At 37.3% G+C, this 19,523-nt stretch overlaps 1 protein-coding gene across 1 annotated transcript in view; it reads right to left on the bottom strand.

The window, feature by feature from the left end:
• UVRAG (UV radiation resistance associated) overlaps positions 1-19,523 on the bottom strand; it is a 271,885-nt gene that overhangs the window by 147,402 nt on the left and 104,960 nt on the right. The window contains exon 8 of the mRNA XM_079787935.1: positions 5,882-6,008. Coding sequence (XP_079644061.1) covers positions 5,882-6,008 — 127 coding nt within the window. The remainder of the gene's footprint in view (positions 1-5,881; positions 6,009-19,523) is intronic.

Genomic DNA, 19,523 nt, shown 5'->3' with positions numbered 1-19,523 from the left:
GCTAGTTATAGAATTCCAAGAGTGGGTCCATCAAATGGCTTTCCAGTGAACAAATGACATCTATAGACATACTTGGGTCAGAGAATCTTACTCTGAAAACTAAAGCGATTCATAAAAAAGGTGAACAAATCCCCATCTTTTCTGCCCCTATCCTCCTGAGACAAGTAGAATCTCAGAGCTATAAGAAACCTTGACTATTTCAAAATTTTGTTTGGTTTGTTTGTAAAAAGGAAATATGTCCAAAAAAGTTGAATGACTTGTCTAAAGACAGACTGAGAGAACAGATCTTTAATTCCAATCTCTTGATTAAGATACAACCAAATAAAAAAAAATCATTGGGAAACTCATTTCACCCATCCTGTAATAAAAAGGAACACAACAGAACAAAGTTCTCCATCTGTTAGTCCACAGGCCAAATGGAAAACTAGCAAATCATCAGTCAGTTTATTTGCTTGACACATACTAGAGAAAGGAATACTGATATTATGCTTAGTAGAAACAAGATAAACTTTGGAATCAAAGAAATCTAAATCTGAATTTGGACCTGTTATTTATTTGTGTGACCTTAGGAAATGTTTCTGAGTCCCAGTTCTTTATCCCAGGAAAAAAGGGGTAAAAGTTATGATCTCTAGGACTGTCTTAAGAACAAAATGATATCCCGTAAGTGAAATATCTGGCATATTACAGGATCGTGATAAAAGTTATCTGTTTCATAGGATTTATGTAAGATTCAAATACATGTATTCTGCAAGGCTTTAAATAGTATGGAACACTGAGAAAAGCACAGAATTTGGGGACAAAAATCTGGATCTACATCTCAACTTGGTTTCCAACTGTCTGTCTATAGCTGGCCAAGTACACTTACCATCTCAGTATCTCATATATAAAATGAAAGTAACAATATTTGCCACACTTAGCTTTCAGGATTGCTTTAAGGATCAAATATGGTAATCTTTGTACAAGTACTTTCTAAGTATAAAGAACTACATATGTAATTGTTACTATTAAGAAACTAATTGCATTAAAAAATAGCTTCTTCCTACAAAGATTATGGAATTCTGGTTTTGAAAAGTTAATATCACTCCCCAGGCACCATTATCCTCAGTTCTTGAATTTTATCAACATTTATAAAATGTATTTAGGTTTTACTAAACACATTTCCTCAAGATCAATGTTTCTTACCATTTTCTAAACCAAATTTCAAGCAAACTAATTTAGATAAAGTGTTGTTGCTTCCCAAAGATTTCGGGGTTAAGTTAGGGCAAAAGATCCTGTAAACCAACATATAATTATTTAATGTAAAGGTTATCCAGCTTGGGACACTAATGAAGGGAAATCTGTTTTTTATTAAACGTCATAAGTTAAACTACTAATATCTGCCAGAAATGAAAATATATACATTAATAAACATTAATATTGAAAAGTTCAGCTCATGACCCAGCTGGAAGTTGCTGTAGACCACAAGTTGTGAACCACTGCCTTTGAGGTATGGGAATGAGAAACTTATGGGTATGGAGTAACAAGGCCCCTCAGAGTAATGTGGCCACTCAGCAGCATGAATAAAAATTATCTTTTTTGCTCTCTCCAATAAATCATCCTGCTGAAATGAATTTTATAAACAAAAACATAAAATACATATCAGGCACCTGGTTTCTTCCAAATGTTTACACAAATTAATCCCTATGGCACTGTTATGAGCTGCTATCCTTACTGCACAGATGTGTATAAAGATGCAGTAGTTAAGTAATTCCTTTATGGTCATTCAGAAAAATCAGTAGCAAAGATTAAATATCATGTATTACTGACTTGGTATCCTCACTGAGCTCTTGGGCTAAGAACCAGGTGCCTAGATAAGCACCAAATGCCAAAGAGCAGTCTTACTATGTAAGAAGTTACTAGTAATATTCATATGAGCAAACCATTTCACTACTGGCTAGCAAACACACTACATCAATGCTGCAAAAGAAGTGAAAAATACATTTTTCTCCTTCATGTTATCAATATCAGGGACTCAACTGCTTTTAAAATATTTTAACTTGGCTCAAGATTCATTAAATACTAGATTTAATTATAAATGTAATTGACTTACAATGTAAATATATAAATAACCAGAGCGAATGCTGCAGCTGCAGGGCCATTACCCTAACATTAGCAACTGTTAATTTGTCCCTAAAACTTTTGGGGAATTTTTCTTTGCATATATAATAAAAATCATTACCACTGAAAAAATTAGTTGTATTTCTAAATATCAGCAACAAGTAGAAAATAAAATTTAAAGATGTTTACAATAGTATAATAAAACATAAAAAAAAACAAATAAATTCAATAAATCATGGGAAACATCCATATACCAACGTTAGTTAATTTCAGTGTTTTACAAAGAAGATCTAATAAAGGCATATGCCATTTTCTGGTTTTAGAAGACTCATTGTAAATCATATACAATACCCCAATTGTATGGGTAAATATATTAAATGTAGTCCTACGGAAAATCCTAGCAAGATTTTCTTTTTTGTGCAGACATTCATATGAAAATGCAAAAGGACAAGAATAAAGAAGGTGATCTTGAAAAACAACTAAGTGGAAGAACTTTGATAGCAAGATCAATTATAACTTGAGAGAAATTAAAACACTGAGATAATGGCAAAATGATAGGAAAATACGTCAATGCACTAGAACAGAGGGTCCTGTACTAGACATTCCAGTATATGGTCACCTGGTTTATGATAAAAGTGAAACTGCAGTGCAATGGAGAACAGACGGTTTTCAATAAGTGGTGACTATATGAAAAAAATGAATCTTGACTCTTACCTTACATCATATACAAAAAATCAATCCCTGATGAATTATAGATATACATGTAAAAAGTACAATAGTAAATCACTTAAGAGAAAACACAGAGGAAGATCTTTGTGACATTAAAGTAGGCAAATATTTCCTAAATTGGTCACAAAAAAGCCTTAAGTTAAAAAAAAAAAAAGACTGATAAAATGGAACTTTAGTTCACATAAAGGTATCCTATATAATAAAAGAGTAATATGCAAAATTGACCATCACTCCAACATACAAGATGGCTGCCCCCATGTGGACACAAGATGGCCACCACAAGATGGCCAGCATGGGAGGGCAGTTGGGAGGGACCAAGTCTGCAAGGGAGGGCAGTTGTGGGCAATCAGGCCAGCAGGGGAGGGCAGTTGGGAGGGACCAGGCCTGCAAGGGAGAGCAGATGGGGGTGATCAAGCCTGCAGGGGAGGGCAGTTAGGGGTGACCAGGTCAGCAGAGGAGGGAAGTTGGGGGTGACAGGGCCTGCAGGGAAGGGCAATTAGGCATGACCAGGCCTGCAGGGGAGGGCAGTTAGGGGCAATCAGGCTGGCAGGGGAGCAGTTAGGCATCAATCAGGCTGGCAGCGGAGTGGTTAGGGGGTGATCAGGCTGGCAGGCAGAAGCGGTTAGGGGCAATCAGGAAGGCAGGCAGGCAAGCAGTTGGGAGCCAGCAGTCCTGGATTGTGAGAGGGGGTCCGACTGCCCGTTTAGGCCCAATCCCAGTAGGATCGGGCCTAAATGGGCAGTCGGACATCCCTCGAGGGGTCCCAGATTGAAGAGGGTGCTGGCTGGGCTGAGGGACACAGCCCCCCTTGCATGAATTTTGTGCACCAGGCCTCTAGCAAATAAAAAATGAACTAACAAGCCACAGAATGGAAGAATATATGTTTAATGCATATTTCAAACAAAGAACCCATATCCATTATATATCAAGAACTCTTATCAAAAAATTTGTCAACCACTTAAAAAAAATGGGCAAAAGGCTTCACAGGTACTTTACAAACAAGTGGATCTCAATCAGCAAGAAACATATGAAATAATGTTCAACTTCATTAGTCTGCAGGGAAATCAAAATTGATACTACAACATATCCACCAGAAAGGCTAAAATGCAAAAGACAGAGAGTACCAAATGCTGACAAGGATATAGGACAAGAGACAAGGATACAGGAAAATACACTGCGGGACTGAAAGGAGATAAACTGTCACAACCACTTTAGAAAGCTTGCTCCTAGGTTTATATCCAACAGAAATGCAAAAACAAAAACAAACCAAAAAACTTTCATTAAGAAACATGTACTATAACATTCATGGAAGCAATATCTGTAATAGTCCTAACCTAGAAATTACTAAAATGCCAAAAGCAAGAATAAATTCATATTCATAGAATGGAATACTACTGACAGTAAGAAAAAACTAAGATTGTATTACATGCAGGTAGAAATGAATTTTACAAACAAATGTTGAAGTAAATCCAGTACATAAAATGTACATATTATGTGATTCTATTTGTATAAAGTTCAAAATTAGGCAAAATCAATGTTTGGTATAGTAAGCCAAGGTGGCAGTTAGTATGGCTGAGATGTACGGAATTGAAGGGAGCGTCAGGAAGTTTCTGAGATTCTGAGGTCTTCCTATGCTGTTCTTGATGAAGATTCTGCTTACATAGGTGTTTTCACTTTGAAATATAGTATGTGTGTATACATTTGTACATTTTTCTGTATGAATCTTCAAAATACTCCAAAAAAATTTTTTAAGTTATATCAGCATATTTATACAAAGACTAGAGGCCTGGTGCACAAAATTCGTGCACGGGGGCGGGGGGTGTTTCTCAGCCCAGCCTGCACCCTCCCCAATCTGGGACCCCTAGAGGGATGTCCGACTGCCCGTTTAGGCCCGATCCCGATCAGACATCCCTCTCACAATCCAGGACTGCTGGCTCCCAACTGCTCGCCTGCCTGCCTTCCTGATTGCTCCTAACCGCTTCTGCCTGCCAGCCTGATCACCCCCTAACCACTCCGCTGCCAGCCTGATTGATGCCTAACTGCTCCCCTGCCAGGTTGATTGCCCCCAACTTCCCTCCTCTGCCGGCCTGGTCACCCCTAACTGCCCTCTCCTGCAGGGTTGATCACCTCCAACTGCCCTCCCTTGCAGGCATGGTCCCTCTCAACTGCCCTCCCTTGCAGGCCTGGTACCTCCAACTGCCCTCCCCTGCTGGCCATCTTGTGTCCACATGGGGGCAGGATCTTTGACCACATGGGGGCAGCCATATTGTGTGTTGGAGTGATGGTCAATCTGCATATTACTCTTTTATTAGATAGGATAGAGGCCTGGTGCACGGGTGGGGGCCAGCTGGTTTGCCCTGAAGGGTGTCCCGGATCAGGGTGGGGGCTTTCTTGGGGCATGGGGTGGCCTGAGCAAGGGGCCTGTGGTGGTTTGCAGGCCAGCCACACCCCCTGGCAACCCAAGAGGAGGCCCTGATATCTGGAATTTATTTACGTTCTACAATTGAAACTTTGTAGCCTGGAGCGGAGCCAAGCCTCCTGCTCACTCCGTGGCGGCAGCCATTTCTTTTGGGGTTTGTGTACCTTCTATAATTGAAACTTTGTAGCCTTAAGCGGAGGCCTGGGCCAGCCAGGGTGTGCGGAAAGCTTTGCTTCTTCCATTTCCGGGGACAACCCTTGCCTCCTGCTCTTTCCAGCTCCATAGCTGCCGCCATTTCTGTTTGAATTTGTTTACCTCCTATAATTGAAACTTTGTAGCCTTGAGTGGAGGCTTAGGCCGGCAAGGAACAGGCGGAAAGCTTAGCTTTCTCTGTTACCCGGGAAACCCAAGCCTCTCTCCCGCTCCCTGTGGCTGTAGCCATCTTGGTTGGGTTTATTTGCATATTTGCTCCTGATTGGCTTGTGGGCGTGGTTTGTGGGCATGGCTTGTGGGTGTAGTGGAGTTAGGGTCAATTTGCATATTACTCTTTTATTAGGTAGGATGGGTATTTGAGCCTATGAAGAAAGGAAAGTGTAAATGTGGAGGTTAGACGATCTGCAAGGTGTTTTTACTTACCTTTATCCTGTAATGCAATTTGTTGCTTATGCAGTAATGCCATCTCCCGTCCCAAAGCTTTCTTTTGTCTTTCCAGTTCATTTCGAAGCACCAAAATATTTAATTGCAGGCACTCACTTTCTTTTTTCTAAATAATTAAAAGCACAGAAAAATTTATTAATATAAAAGTCATGGCTATGAATAATTAATACATACATAGTGTTTCAAAATAAATAATGGTTTAAAGCATTTTAATACTCATCTAACTTATCTGTTGAATAACTTAATTATAAGCACCCATAATTTTAATGAAAAGAGTACAGATGTAAGAAAAAGAGAATAAATAAATCTAAATTCTGGGGACAATTCTAAGAACCCAAAAGACACTACAAAATACCTCACATCCCTTTCCTAACATCACAACACAATAACACAAAAATGAATAACAGAAAAGAAGTGGGAGTTCTCAAAATGTTAAACACAGCAATCCCACTTCTAGGTATATATACCCAAGAGAATTGAAAACATATCCACACAGAAAACTGAATATGAATGTTCATAGCAGCATTACTTATAACCACCACAGGGGAATCAATCCAAATGTTCATCACTGATAGAGAAATAAAATGTGGCACATCCATGCAATGGAATATTATTTGGCAATAAAAAGAAATAAAGTATTGATATATGCAACAACATTAAAAACATTATGCTAAGTGAAAGACACCAGTTTAAAAATGCCAGACTCCATTGATATGAAAAGTCTAGAACAAGCAAATCCAAAAAAACAGAGTAGATTTCCATCCTTGACAAACTGAACCAAGATGCTCTAATATCTTGCAGATTCAGACCTGAGACTTTTATCCCTTCCAGGCAGTAACCAACCAACCCCCTTACAGTGTCAGTGGACACCACAGGCGGAGCCTGGACTTGCAGAAGTCATAATATCACCCTCTCCCTCCCTGCTGGGTTATATCAGAGAAGACCTAGTTGTGAAATTTCACTACTATGGAACACAAATAGGCCACCCTATCCCCATGATATCAGTGGAAGCCATGTGTGGGCAAAGCACTCCTACTCCTACTCCTCCCAGCCAGGTAAATATCAGTGGAGGTCTAGTGGAGAGCTGTAACTCCAACTGCTGGCCAGCAGTAATGAGTGCACGTGCACACACACACACACACACACACACACACACACACACACACCAGCTGGATGTCAATGGAAGCAGTTTAGGAACCTGGACTTCTATACCTACCTGGCAGTAATGAGATGCCACCTTTCCCTTCCCCTACCAGAGAGTGAGGTATCAGAGGAAGCCAGGTAAAACAGAGGCTTAAATAAAATCCAGAGACTTATAACTAGAAGCCCAGCGTGTGAAATCACGCGGCCCCGCCCACCTGCGCACACCTCGCCACACCTTGCTCGCAGTCCCACCTACCCGCGCCGGTCTTTGGTCGTTATGGCATTAGGGCCACAGGCCTTTTATAATATAGACTAGAGGCCTGGTGCACAAAATTTGTGCACTCGGGGGAGGGGGGTTCCTCAGTCCAGCCTGCACCCTCTCACAGTCCGGGAGCCCTCAGGGGATGTCTGACTGACAGCGTAGGCCCGCTCCCCGTGGAGAGCGTGCCTAAGCCAGCAGTTGAACATCTTTAGTATTGCCATGGAAGCAGGAGAGGCTCCTGCCACTGCTGCTGCATTCACCAGCCATGAGCCTAGCTTCTGGCTGAGCAGCGCTCCCCCTGTGGGAGTGCACTGACCACCAGGGGGTAGTTCCTGTGTTGAGTGTCTGCCTCCTGGTGGTCAGTGTGCATAATAGTGACCGGTTGTTCCGCCATTCGGTCAATTTGCATATTAGCCTTTTATTATATAGGATACCAAATGTATGATCCATAAAAGAAAAAACTGATAAGTTGGACTTCATTAAAATTAAAACTTATGCCCTACACTTACAATGGCTGCAAGGTGGCTGGCTCCTGACCTAAAAGAAGATGTGGAGTGGGCAGCCACTGCCTGGCCTAAATGAAAATGATACTGAGTATAATTCTGAAGATTAAGACAAATTAGAGAACCCTGAACTTCATTTCCAGGAAGATAAACATGGGACTATTATAGAAACAGCTATCTCAGATTTCCCTACAGATGGACCATAAACTAAAGAAAGGCAAATGTAAATGCATATGAAGAGTGTCCTTGTAGAATTCTCTTACATATGTGAAATAAATTTCAAGAATTACATAATAAACACTCTGAACAGAAAACTTCAAGATTCAGAAGGAAAAAAGAAATGCTCCAGAAAAGGTAAATTGAAGAATCTCATAGTGAACAGTTCACAAGTGAAACACAATGGAAGGAATTTACTTAGTATTTTGGAGTTAATGACAAGTTTGAAACTCCTGTTATAAATTTAAAAATAAAAAAAATTGAGAAGCATAGACCAGGCTGTGGAAAAGTAGAATCTTAAGAAGGCTGAAGAACTCATCAACCAACTAGCTACACAAAAGCTTGGTGTAAAAATTGCCAAAGAGATTGCCTGCCTTAATATTGATTGAATTGTAACAAATGTACCGGTCTAATGTAAGATATTAATAACAAAGAAATAGGGGGGGGGAGAGGGGTTGGGGAGGGAAGAAGAGGAGAAATGGAAATTTTTCGTACTTTCTGCACAATTTTTCTGTAAACTTAAAACTACTCTAAATAATAAAGTTATTTTTTTTTAAGTTATGGAACTATACTTCCAAAAAAGTCTACTTTACTGAATGTTCATTTAATAAAACAAATCTTGGACACATCTACAAGAGACACAATTAATTTTGCTAAATAAGTTTGTTAACTATCTTTCCATAAAAATACTTCCCACTTAAACCTATAAAACCAAGGTTTGAACTTTATTCAGACTCCCTTTTAATCTAGATACTTTGCCAGAATTTGCCTCCAGATAAAATCTGAAATCCTACCCCCACAATGAATATATTATGTGCTTACACATATTTGCATTCATATGCAAGTACTGCATTTTAAATGGATGTGCCCTTTTTTCCTGGTGTTTGTCAATAGTGTCAATAATATACCTTCCTTAATTTTCCATGACATAAATCTTACCGAAATAGCAATTTGGCTGCACCTAATAAACTCTTGTCTCTGTCCTAAAATATATACCAATTAAACTATAAAAGAAAAAAGTCCATTCATTAAATAAACTGAATAGGTTACTAAACCATGGGATAAGCTGGTAGACAACACTAAAATAGAGTCAGCATCTTTATTTGATTCACGTACAATGAGGAATCATGGGCACTCAGCAAGATGAGTAATGGTATGGCCTTGTTGAAGGAATGGGCATGGAAAATGACTTTTGGCAGTTGTATATAAAGTACTTTATAGCTATCATTTCTCACCCAAAATGCTTTCTTCCTCATCTCTGAAATACTGATTCTAAACAGATGGCATGAGCTGTTAAAAACATTCGAGCTAGGAAAACAAGCAGAGAAGCTTATTTCCAATTACCATTATTCTATTTGACAGGAAAACTCTATGAAATATGAAATGTTCCTAATCAATTTATCCTGAACAAAGCAAACATTTAATGAAATGCCTACTATGTGCTTTTAGATAAATAAGAAATGGTTTCTGCTTTTTAAGAGCTTGGGTCTACTGGCGACAAAAGCCATTTTACTCTGCTAACCTACTGTAAAAAACAGACAAAAGTCAAATAGATGGCTTATCATTAAAGAAAAAAGAATGAAGGAGCAATTTGTTTCTTGTCAATAATGTGATCAGGAAGCCCTAGGGTGTTTTTAGATCACTGAGGAAATAAATATGTAAATTCTTAGGAAGCAATCTTTTTCCACAAAGAGATAAGTGTTCAATTTCCTTAACTTAACTTTTTCTACAAAATATATAAACTGAACTCTACCAGGACAGGGGGAAAAATATAAGAAAAAAACAGCTCTTCAGAGAACACAGAGGTATGCCAATCTGCTCTGCTATTCCAGGGTACACACACAATTAGTATGTTTTCTAAAATCAAAGAACTGAGGGTACAAGTTAATCTAAATACTAAACTAATACAGGAAGGCATGTGTATAGTGTGTTTGTGTTATGGTCCATGTGCAGAAACTAGCCCATTTACAAAAATATATCAAGTCATTCAAAACCAGGATTGTTGGCTTTAATTTCTGATGAGTAGAGTAAACAAACCCTGACCAAGTGGGATCTGGTTCTGATCCTTCCTAATGCATCTAAAGCAAGTGCTCAAATATCTTAATGTTCCATAAGTATCTTCTAATGGGTTTGTATGTTCTATTTATCTGTTTACTTCAAGTATAGTTAATGTCAAATGTGCACCTCCAATGAATCACTTTTAATTGGATTTTAGTATTTTTATACAACACTGACCTGAAAATCACAGATACATTCATCTCTTTGCAAACACACACATTCCTAATATGGGTCTTTAGAGAGACAGTGATGGGCAAGGTTAAAGATTCATTTCAGAATGACAGACTAATGATATATTAAAGGAAACAATTTTGTTCTCATAGATCCCATTGGAGCTAAAAAGCCTTAGGCAAAAGTTCTCCAAGCATGGTCCAGAAAACAATTAGGGTTCCTAAGACTGTTTTATAGTCTTTGACATCAAAAATATTTTTCATAATACTAAGCCATTATCTCCTTTTTCACTCTCATTTTCTTTTAACTGTATAGTGGAGTGTTCCAGCGTCTTAAGATTTGTGATATCACAATAGATAGATTGCAGAAGTAAATGTGAAATATTATTGATCTTTTATTAACCTAGACATTATCAATAAATTTAAGTTTTTGAGGTCTTTACAAATTGTAAGTATGTAAAGAGGTCTTGAAGACAAAAGGTTTGCGAATTGAGGCATAATCATCTATATTAGTTTTCCCACAAAAATTGAAAGTAATTGACAATCTGAAAAAAGTTGACAGTTGTCCCATAAGTCAACAAATTTGCTTCTGTCATTTTTAAGTTGTTTCTATTGCACCTACTCCTACTCAACCACTAAGAAAGGGGGAAACGTCTTTAGATATTTAATCCAATCCATTAATTTCATAAATTCAGTGACACTCAAACTCGGGTGCAGCTAGGAAGATAAAGCAACAAGTATATCATAACAAGATGTCCAGGAATTCTGCTTCTAAGAGGAGTACAAACTGGTCCTCCCATAAATAAACTCTAGATAAAATACAAAAAGCTACCACTTGAGAGTTTGGGAATCAATGACAGGCAGATTTCAGAGGAGACTCAGAACCTGGTGCAGGCAATCAACATGCAGCGTGAATTTGCCCTTTTCTGTGGCTTTTTAAAATATATATATTTTTTTATTGATTTCAGAGAGAAAGGGAGAGGGAGAGGGAGATAAACATCAATGATGAGTCCTAGCTGGTTTGAGTATCAGCCTGTGGACTGAAGGGTCCAGGTTCAATTCTGGTCAAGGGCACATGCCCGGGTTGCAGGCTTGATTCCCAGTAGGGTGCATACAGGAGGCAGCCAATCAATGATTCTCTCCATTCCTCTTTGAAATAAAAAAAAAAAAAATTTTTTTTTTTAAAGAATCATCAATGATGACAGAGAATCCTTGATCAGCTGCCTCCTGCATGCCCCAGGAATGTGCCATGACTGGGCATCGAACCATCACCTCCTAGTTCATAGGTCGATGCTCAACCTCTCAGCCACGCTGGCTGGGTGTCCCCTTTTCTGTAGCTTTGCCCTGAGGTTGGTTGCAGTCAAACTCCAGCAGAAAGATAACTATCTTTCTGGTCACAGGAACCAATGGAAAAAGATAAGGCAATCAAGGCAACCAGAATGAAGGAAGCCAAGAACAGGCACCCAAATTCTGCTTAAATTTAATCTGAGTCTTTGACTAAATCCTATACCCCAAACACATGAGGCAAACATGCATGTTTATTGTGCCTAAGTGTAAAAGTAGTGAACTAAAATCTGAGCCAATGTTGAGTGCACTTTAAGCCTAACCAAGTTAACTATCTGCTAAAATAAAAGCATCTATATTCTTCAGAGCAAAGTAACAAAATCCAGAGATTCCACGAGATTTTGTGCACAATGTCTCGGATACTATGCAATATTACCCAGTATATGATAAGCCAGGAAAATGTGACTTACTCTCTAGGGACAAGACAACAAACATATGCCAACCCTGAGATGATCCAGATGTTCAAAGTATCAGACAAAAACTTTAAAGCCACTATTTCAAGATGCTGAGTAAGAATAAGTAAAATATTCTCATAATGCATATAAAGACAGTAAATTTCAGCAGAGTACTAGAAAACATTTAAAATCCAGAAGACTTGTGTTTCTAGTCAAAATGGATAGGAAAAAGAAACACTGCCCCAATAATTCTACCAGGCTATTACAATCCTAATACCAATCTGATAAAGTAATTTAAAATACCCCATTCCAATATCCCTGATAAATATAAGCATAAAACCCTTAAATTATTACTACATCAAATCCAGCAAGATACAAAAGTATATTATATATCAATTGATTCAGCTCTATTCAAGAAATGCAATGTGAAATTAAATCAAAGTAGTTCACTATAATAACAGAATCATGGAGAAAATCACTTTTCAATATATGCAGAAAAAGCATTTGACAAAATTCAACATTCATTCACAATAAAAACTCTCAGAAACTAGGAACAAGAGGGAACTTCCCAATAAAGGACATGGTTAACATTATATGTATTTAATGGAAAAAGAATGAAATGGCTTCCCCTATAATCAGGAACAAGGAAAGTATTTCCACTTTTATCACTTTTATTCAACATTATAACTATATGTCTTGGCTACTGAAATAAGACAGAAAAAATAAATAAAGCACAAAAAGCAGTCCAAGTTTGCAGGTGCAATGGTTTACATCGAAAATCCCAAGAGATCTACAAAATAAATATCAAAACTAAAAAGTTAATATAAGAAGATTACAAGATGAAGTTTAATAAATTATATTCTTATATAGCAGCAGCAAACAAAAGAGAAACAAAAATTCAAAAACAATCCCATTTGTAAACATGCCCACCAAAAAACCTCCCATAAATGCTTAGAAATAACTCTAACAAAAGATGCAAAAAATCTCTACAGTGAAAGATACAACATATTATTTAGAGAATTAAAGAAAAATCTAAATGAAAGGGATATGCCGTGTTCATGGATTACAGAATTTGATAGTTAAGATGCAATTCTCTACAAATTGATCTATAAATCCTTATCAAAATTCTAGTAGGTAATTTTTTTTTTGGTAGAAACTGAGTTGATTCTCAAATTCACTTGGAAATACAAAGAACCTGGAAAACTGAACAGAATTTTTAAAAACGAAGTACAAAGTTAAAGAATTTACCCTATCTGGTTATAAGACAATGAATTTAAAATAACAAGAGCATAGTATTTGTGAAAGATAGACATATAGATCAGTGGAACAAAATGGACAATCCAGAAATTGATATCCTATATAATAAAATGGCAGAATGACCGGTTGCTATGATGCACACTGACCACCAGGGGGCAGATGCTCAATGCAGGAGCTGCCCCCTGATGGTCAGTCCGCTCCCACAGGGGGAGCACCGCTGAGCTAGAAGCGGGGCTCATGGCTGGTGAGCGCAGCGGCAGTGGCAGGAGCCTCTCCTTCCTCCCCGGCAGCGCTAAGGACACCTGGGGGAAGTCCGCCTGCTTAGGCCCCTGGGGAGCAGGCCTAAGCCAGCAGGGGGACATCCCCTGAGGGGTCCCGGACTGCAAAAGGGCACAGGCCGGTCTAAGGGACTCCCCCCCACACTGGGCCTCTAGTACTCATATATGATCAACTGATTTTAGACAAACATTACAAAACAGTTAAATGGGGAAAGACTAACTTGACATGGATCAGAGATATAAATGCAGAGCCCCAAACTATAAAACTTCTAGAATAATACACAGGAAAAAATTTACATGACTTTGGGTTAGACAAAGATTTCTTGTAAAAAACACAAAGAATTCTAAACAGAAAATAAATTTTGTTTTATCCTCATTCAAAGATATGTTTGTTGATGTTAGAGAGAGAGGAAGAGAAACATCCATGTCAGAGAGCAACATCGATCAGCTGCCTCCCATACACATCCTGATCAGGACCAAACACTCAACCTTTTTGGTGTATGATGCTCCAACCAACTGAGGCACCCGGCAGGGCACATTAAATAAATAAATAAATAAATAAATAAATAAATAAATAAATACACTGGGTGGGTCTCATCAAACTTAAAACTTTTGCTCTTTTAAAAACATCATTAAAAACACAAAAAGGCAAGCCACAGACTGGAAGAAAATATTCCTAACACACATACCAAAAAATGACATGTATCCAGAAAAAAAAAATTCTCCCTTCCTCACTCTCCATCCAGAATAAAGGATGAACTTTAGTTAATGATAATTTCTCAATACAGCTTCTTTAATTGTGAAAAAATGTTCTATGTAAGACGTTAATAACAGAGAAACTGGGAGGGGTGGGGTATATGGGATAACTCTCTGTACTATCTTTGTAATGATTCTATAAATCTAAAACTCACCCTCTCTCACCCTAACAGAAGAAGACAAAAATCCCATTTACAAATGAGGGGGAGAAATCTGAAATTACACGTGTACCAGAAGTGAAAAAAATAAGTAAAGAAATTGTAGAAAATCGGAGCCAGGTTTCTCACTATCAGAAAAAGATACTATAAATAAAGTGATGGGGGAGGCTAGAATGAACCCTGTGGTGTTAGAGTTTTATATATTCATATGAACTCATGTTTATTTTAATATATATAGAGAGATACTTGTATGTATCGGCTCTGTCCACTGAGAGAGCCTAGTATCAGTTACAAATCCAGTAGCAACAAGCACATCCAGTGTTCAGATCTTGTTTCTAAATACCATTATCCAATTAAAGGAAAAGGACTCTTTGGAGAAATCCCTGATTCTAGGCCTGAGACAGAAAAAGTACTAGATGAGTATAAGTCATATAATGACAGAAATTAAGGAATTACTTTAAAACAAACAAACAAAAAGGGGTGAAAGCATGTCAAAAGGACACAGAAGCCAACTTGAAAAAGCTCTCAATGCTACAATTTGAACAAGAAAATGAAAAAACACATAGTATTGGATTCTAACCTAAAGATAAAATAAATATACACAAGTCCATACTGATAAATGATTGGATAAATTAAGTAGATGGCAGGGGAAGAAAAGAAGGAACAAATCTTCCTCACAAAGAATTCCAAATAATATGTATAGATCTAAGAGATAAAGCTTAAGTCCCCTCCTCTTGAGTGTAGGTTGGACTTAGCATCATGCTTTCAAAAACCTGAGTTTGTGAAAGGAACTTTATAGTAGATAAACCTGGAAGATACTATGTTAACCAAGTGATCAGGTTAATATACATGGTGATTAGGCATGGTGATTTAATAATAGGAAAGAATGAGAAACTATCATAGATCTGAGAAGCCTAGGAAGACATGATGACCAAATCCAATGTGGAATCCTGGACAGGACAGTGGAACAAAAAAAGGACATTAGAACCTAGTCTAATCATGACAAAACATCAGATATATCCCAATAGCAGGATATTCTATAAAATATCTGACTAGTAATCCTCAAAACTGTCAAAGTAATCAAAAACAATGCAAGTCTGAGAAATTTTCACTACCAAGAAGAGTCTAAGGAAGTGTGACTACAGTAGTAGTTTCCTGAATAGGATTTGGAAGAGAGAAGGGACATTAGGTAAAAATTAAGGATACCTGAATAAAGGATGAACTTTAGTTAATGATACTTTCTCAATACAGTTTCATTAATTGTGAAAATGTTCCACATAAGATGTTAATGGAGAAACTGGTATATGGAGTAACTCTCTGTTCTATCTTTGTAATGATTCTATAAATCTAAAACTGTAGTAAAATAAAAAAGCATTTATTTTTTTAAAGATATTAGTGAAAACACTGGGGAAACCTGGAAAAAGTTCACATTTAAGTAATGTATCAATGTTGATTTCTTGGTGCAATGATGTACCATGTCAAATATACCACATTAAATGTAACATGGTTATATAGGGGAAACTGGTGAAAGGTATATGGAAACTCTAAACTTTCTTTGCAAGTTTTCTGTAAATCTAAATAAAGAGTTTAATTTTTTAATGGGCAAACATATTTGTATTATTAAATAAATAAAAATATTTAAACCTACACTTCTTAAGAGACATGAGTGACCAATAAAGATAAAAAAATGCTCATTATAGCAATCCTATATAATAAAAGGCTTATATGCAAATTGACCAAACAGCAGAATGACCAGTCGCTATGATGCGCACTGACCACTAGGGGGCAGACACTCAATGCAGGAGCTGCCCCCTGGTGGTTAGTGTGCTCCCACAGGGGTAGTGCCACTCAGCCAGAAACCAGGCTCACAGCTGGCAAGTGCAACGGTGGTGGCAGGAGCCTCTTCCACCTATGGAGCAGCACTAAGGATGTCGAACATCCCCCGAGGGCTCCTGGATTGCAAGAGGGCGCAGGCCGGGCTGAGGGACACCCCCTCCCCCCCGAGTGCACAAATTTCATGCACCGGGCCTCTAGTGCCATAGTCGGCAAACTGCGGCTCGCGAGCCACATACGGCTCTTTGGCCCCTTGAGTGTGGCTCTTCCACAAAATACCACGGCCTGGGCGAGTCTATTTTGAAGAAGTGGCGTTAGAAGAAGTTTAAGTTTAAAAAATTTGGCTCTCAAAAAAAATTTCAATTGTTGTACTGTTGATATTTGGCTCTGTTGACTAATGAGTTTGCTGACCACTGCTCTAGAGTTATTATAAACAAAACTAAAAAAAATACACACCTATTTGAAATTAAAATAATTGAGCTCTTAAATGAAATGGACAAACCCTTGAAAGACATAAACTACCAAAGATCACTCAAGAAATAAATAATGCCCTGGTGGGTATGCTCAGTGGCTGGAGCGTCAACTGGGGCACTGAAGGGTCATGGGTTCCGTTCCCTGATCAGGGTGGGTGCAGGAGACAACCAATGGATGTGTGTCTTTCACATCAATGTTTCTCTCTCTGTCTCTCCTCTCTCCCTCTCCCTTCCCCTCTCCCTCTTCTTCTCCCACTCGTCCTCCCTTCCACTCTCTCTGAAAACCAATGGGGAAAAAATATCCTGGGGTGAAGATCAACAAAAAAATAAGTAAATAATTTCAATAACCCTACAAGTACTAAAGAACTGAATTCCTAGTTCAAAATCCATGAAGTAAACTCCAGACCCATATGGCTCCATTGGTAAATTCTATCAAACATTTAATAATTATTCCAATTCTATACATATGCTTCCAGAAAACAGAAGAGGGAATCCTTCCCAACTACTAGATGTGGCCAAGATTATCCTGACAACAAAAGCAGACAAAAAGATTACAAGAAAACAAAACCACAGACCAATATTGTTCATGAATATACCAGATGCAAAAATCCTTTAAAATTTTTTAGCAAATTAAATTTAGTCATACACAGAAAAACAATAATTCATCATTAACAAGAGGGGCTTTCCCCAGGAATGTGAACTTGAATTAACATTCAAAGATCAAAGATCAAACAATAGATACAGGAAAGGCATATGACAAAATCCAAAACATATAAGCAAAAATTCCAGATGACAACCACAGAAATTTCATGAGAAACATAAATGCCAAAAAATTATGTTGGATATTGACATAATGTGAGAAGATGCCAAATCTTTGAAAGTCATCAAATATAAACCCAATTTCTTATAACAGGGTTGATCTTGGAAATAATCTGATTATTTTTCAGCATCATATATATCTTCTGACTATTTTTACTTCTGCTAAAATTAAAATTAATTCTTATACATGAAAATGCTTAGAATGGAGTATGATTACATTGGGCCAATATGGAAAGGGGGAAAAAAAAAAAGAGAGAGATAATACTAACAGTTTCTAATTTGCTACAGGCAAAGCTTAAAGTAGATCATTAACAAGTACATGGAATTATTCTCTGCAAGGAGACAAGTACTAGTAAACCAAAATTTCTGTCTTTACTTGTCAAATGATATGGGAAAGTTGCTTCCTTTCTTCAGGCCTCATTTTTCCTGTCCTTTTATAAGAGGAGATTACACTAGATTCGTTCTTAAGTTCAACAAATATTTATTGAGTAGCTACTATGTATCAAACACTTTCCTAGACATTGGGGAATACTGGGGGGGGAGGGGGCAGACAAAACTCTCTCCATTCACAGAGTTTACAGTCGAACAAATTACATATATAAGATATATGGCATGTTTAAGGATAATAAATACTATGGAGACAAAGCAAGGAAGGGGGCAGAATGTATTGAGGGGAGTGTGGTTTTAAGTGGGGTTATAAGGGGACTAGATGATTTCTAGGTTCACTTTCAGTTCAAAAAAATCCAATGATTTCCTTCTAGGTTGATTAGGCAGTGTAAAAACACACTGTGAACCTCTGAACCTGACCTCTTTAAACTCATATATTCTATCACCTTGCTCTGTATGTCACCACTTATATTTAGAAAAATAGGATTAAACATACATTTTTCCTTACTGAAACAAAGCATATGCGGTTATTTAATAAAATAAGTAATTTCCCAGTCTTGACTTGGAAGAGGAAAAATAAGAAAAATAAAACCTATCAATTTCTCCCCAAAGGTTCTAAAAATGTGGCATTTTGTACGATATAGAAAGGATTAAATTAGCTGTTTTTCCTCCTCCTCCAATATACTTGTGGCCTGGAATCTGGTCCTTTATTGAATAAGAGGTGGATTAACAGCCCCTCCAAAATAAAAGATTTTCCATAGGCAAGAAAAGTCATATAAATAATAAGTAAAGTATTATTACTATAGTTATTGCAGCTACCATGTTTTGTATGTCTACTATGTGCCAGGTACAGGACTAGACATTTTATATATTAGGCTGAACTACATGAAACTGTCATTTATAGATCAAAATCAGCAAATTTATATAGTTTAAATATGTTTTCATCCATTAATTTCAGATTCCATGAGAGAGAAGTCTGTGTAAGTTAACTGCATTGCTGCATTTCTATAGCTCATCTATTAAATTATTATCTTGGACAAAACTTCAAGGAAACATGAAATTTCTGTTTGGGTATGATATAAAGCCTTCTGCCAAGTTGATAGTGTGCAAACAAATAACTTACAAAATTTTAGTTAGGACTTCATTTAGGATTTAAATGTTTTTTTAAGCATCATAATTCAAAGCACTAATTTCATCAAAAGCTATCCATAGCCATGTGGCTTCATTTTGAAAAAACCTCAATGTATTAGTTATAACCACTATTCCACTTACAAAGACAGAATCTTCACTCCAAAAGTATTATTTTTGTTCTCCACTACAAAGACCAATAATCATACTAATATCTTAAATCTGTCTATTTGGAATGGATTTTCTATTTTTTGGAAATGCCTCATTAAAAGAATCTTTCCCAAAAGAGAACACTGTCTACAAACCAGCTTATTAAATTCAATCCAAATAATTTTAAATTCATCTTTTAAAGCAGGTCTAAAGTTTTTTGTTTTTCTTCTGGCAGCTATTTTTCATTCACTATACAGTTCATGTCTAGAGTTCACATTTATAAGACATTAA

This window comes from Cnephaeus nilssonii (genome assembly GCF_951640355.1).
Source record: "Cnephaeus nilssonii genome assembly, chromosome: 13".
NCBI classification, from domain to species: domain Eukaryota; kingdom Metazoa; phylum Chordata; class Mammalia; order Chiroptera; family Vespertilionidae; genus Cnephaeus; species Cnephaeus nilssonii.
Note: the sequence above shows the minus strand (reverse complement) of the source record. Positions and strands in the feature narration are given on the sequence as shown.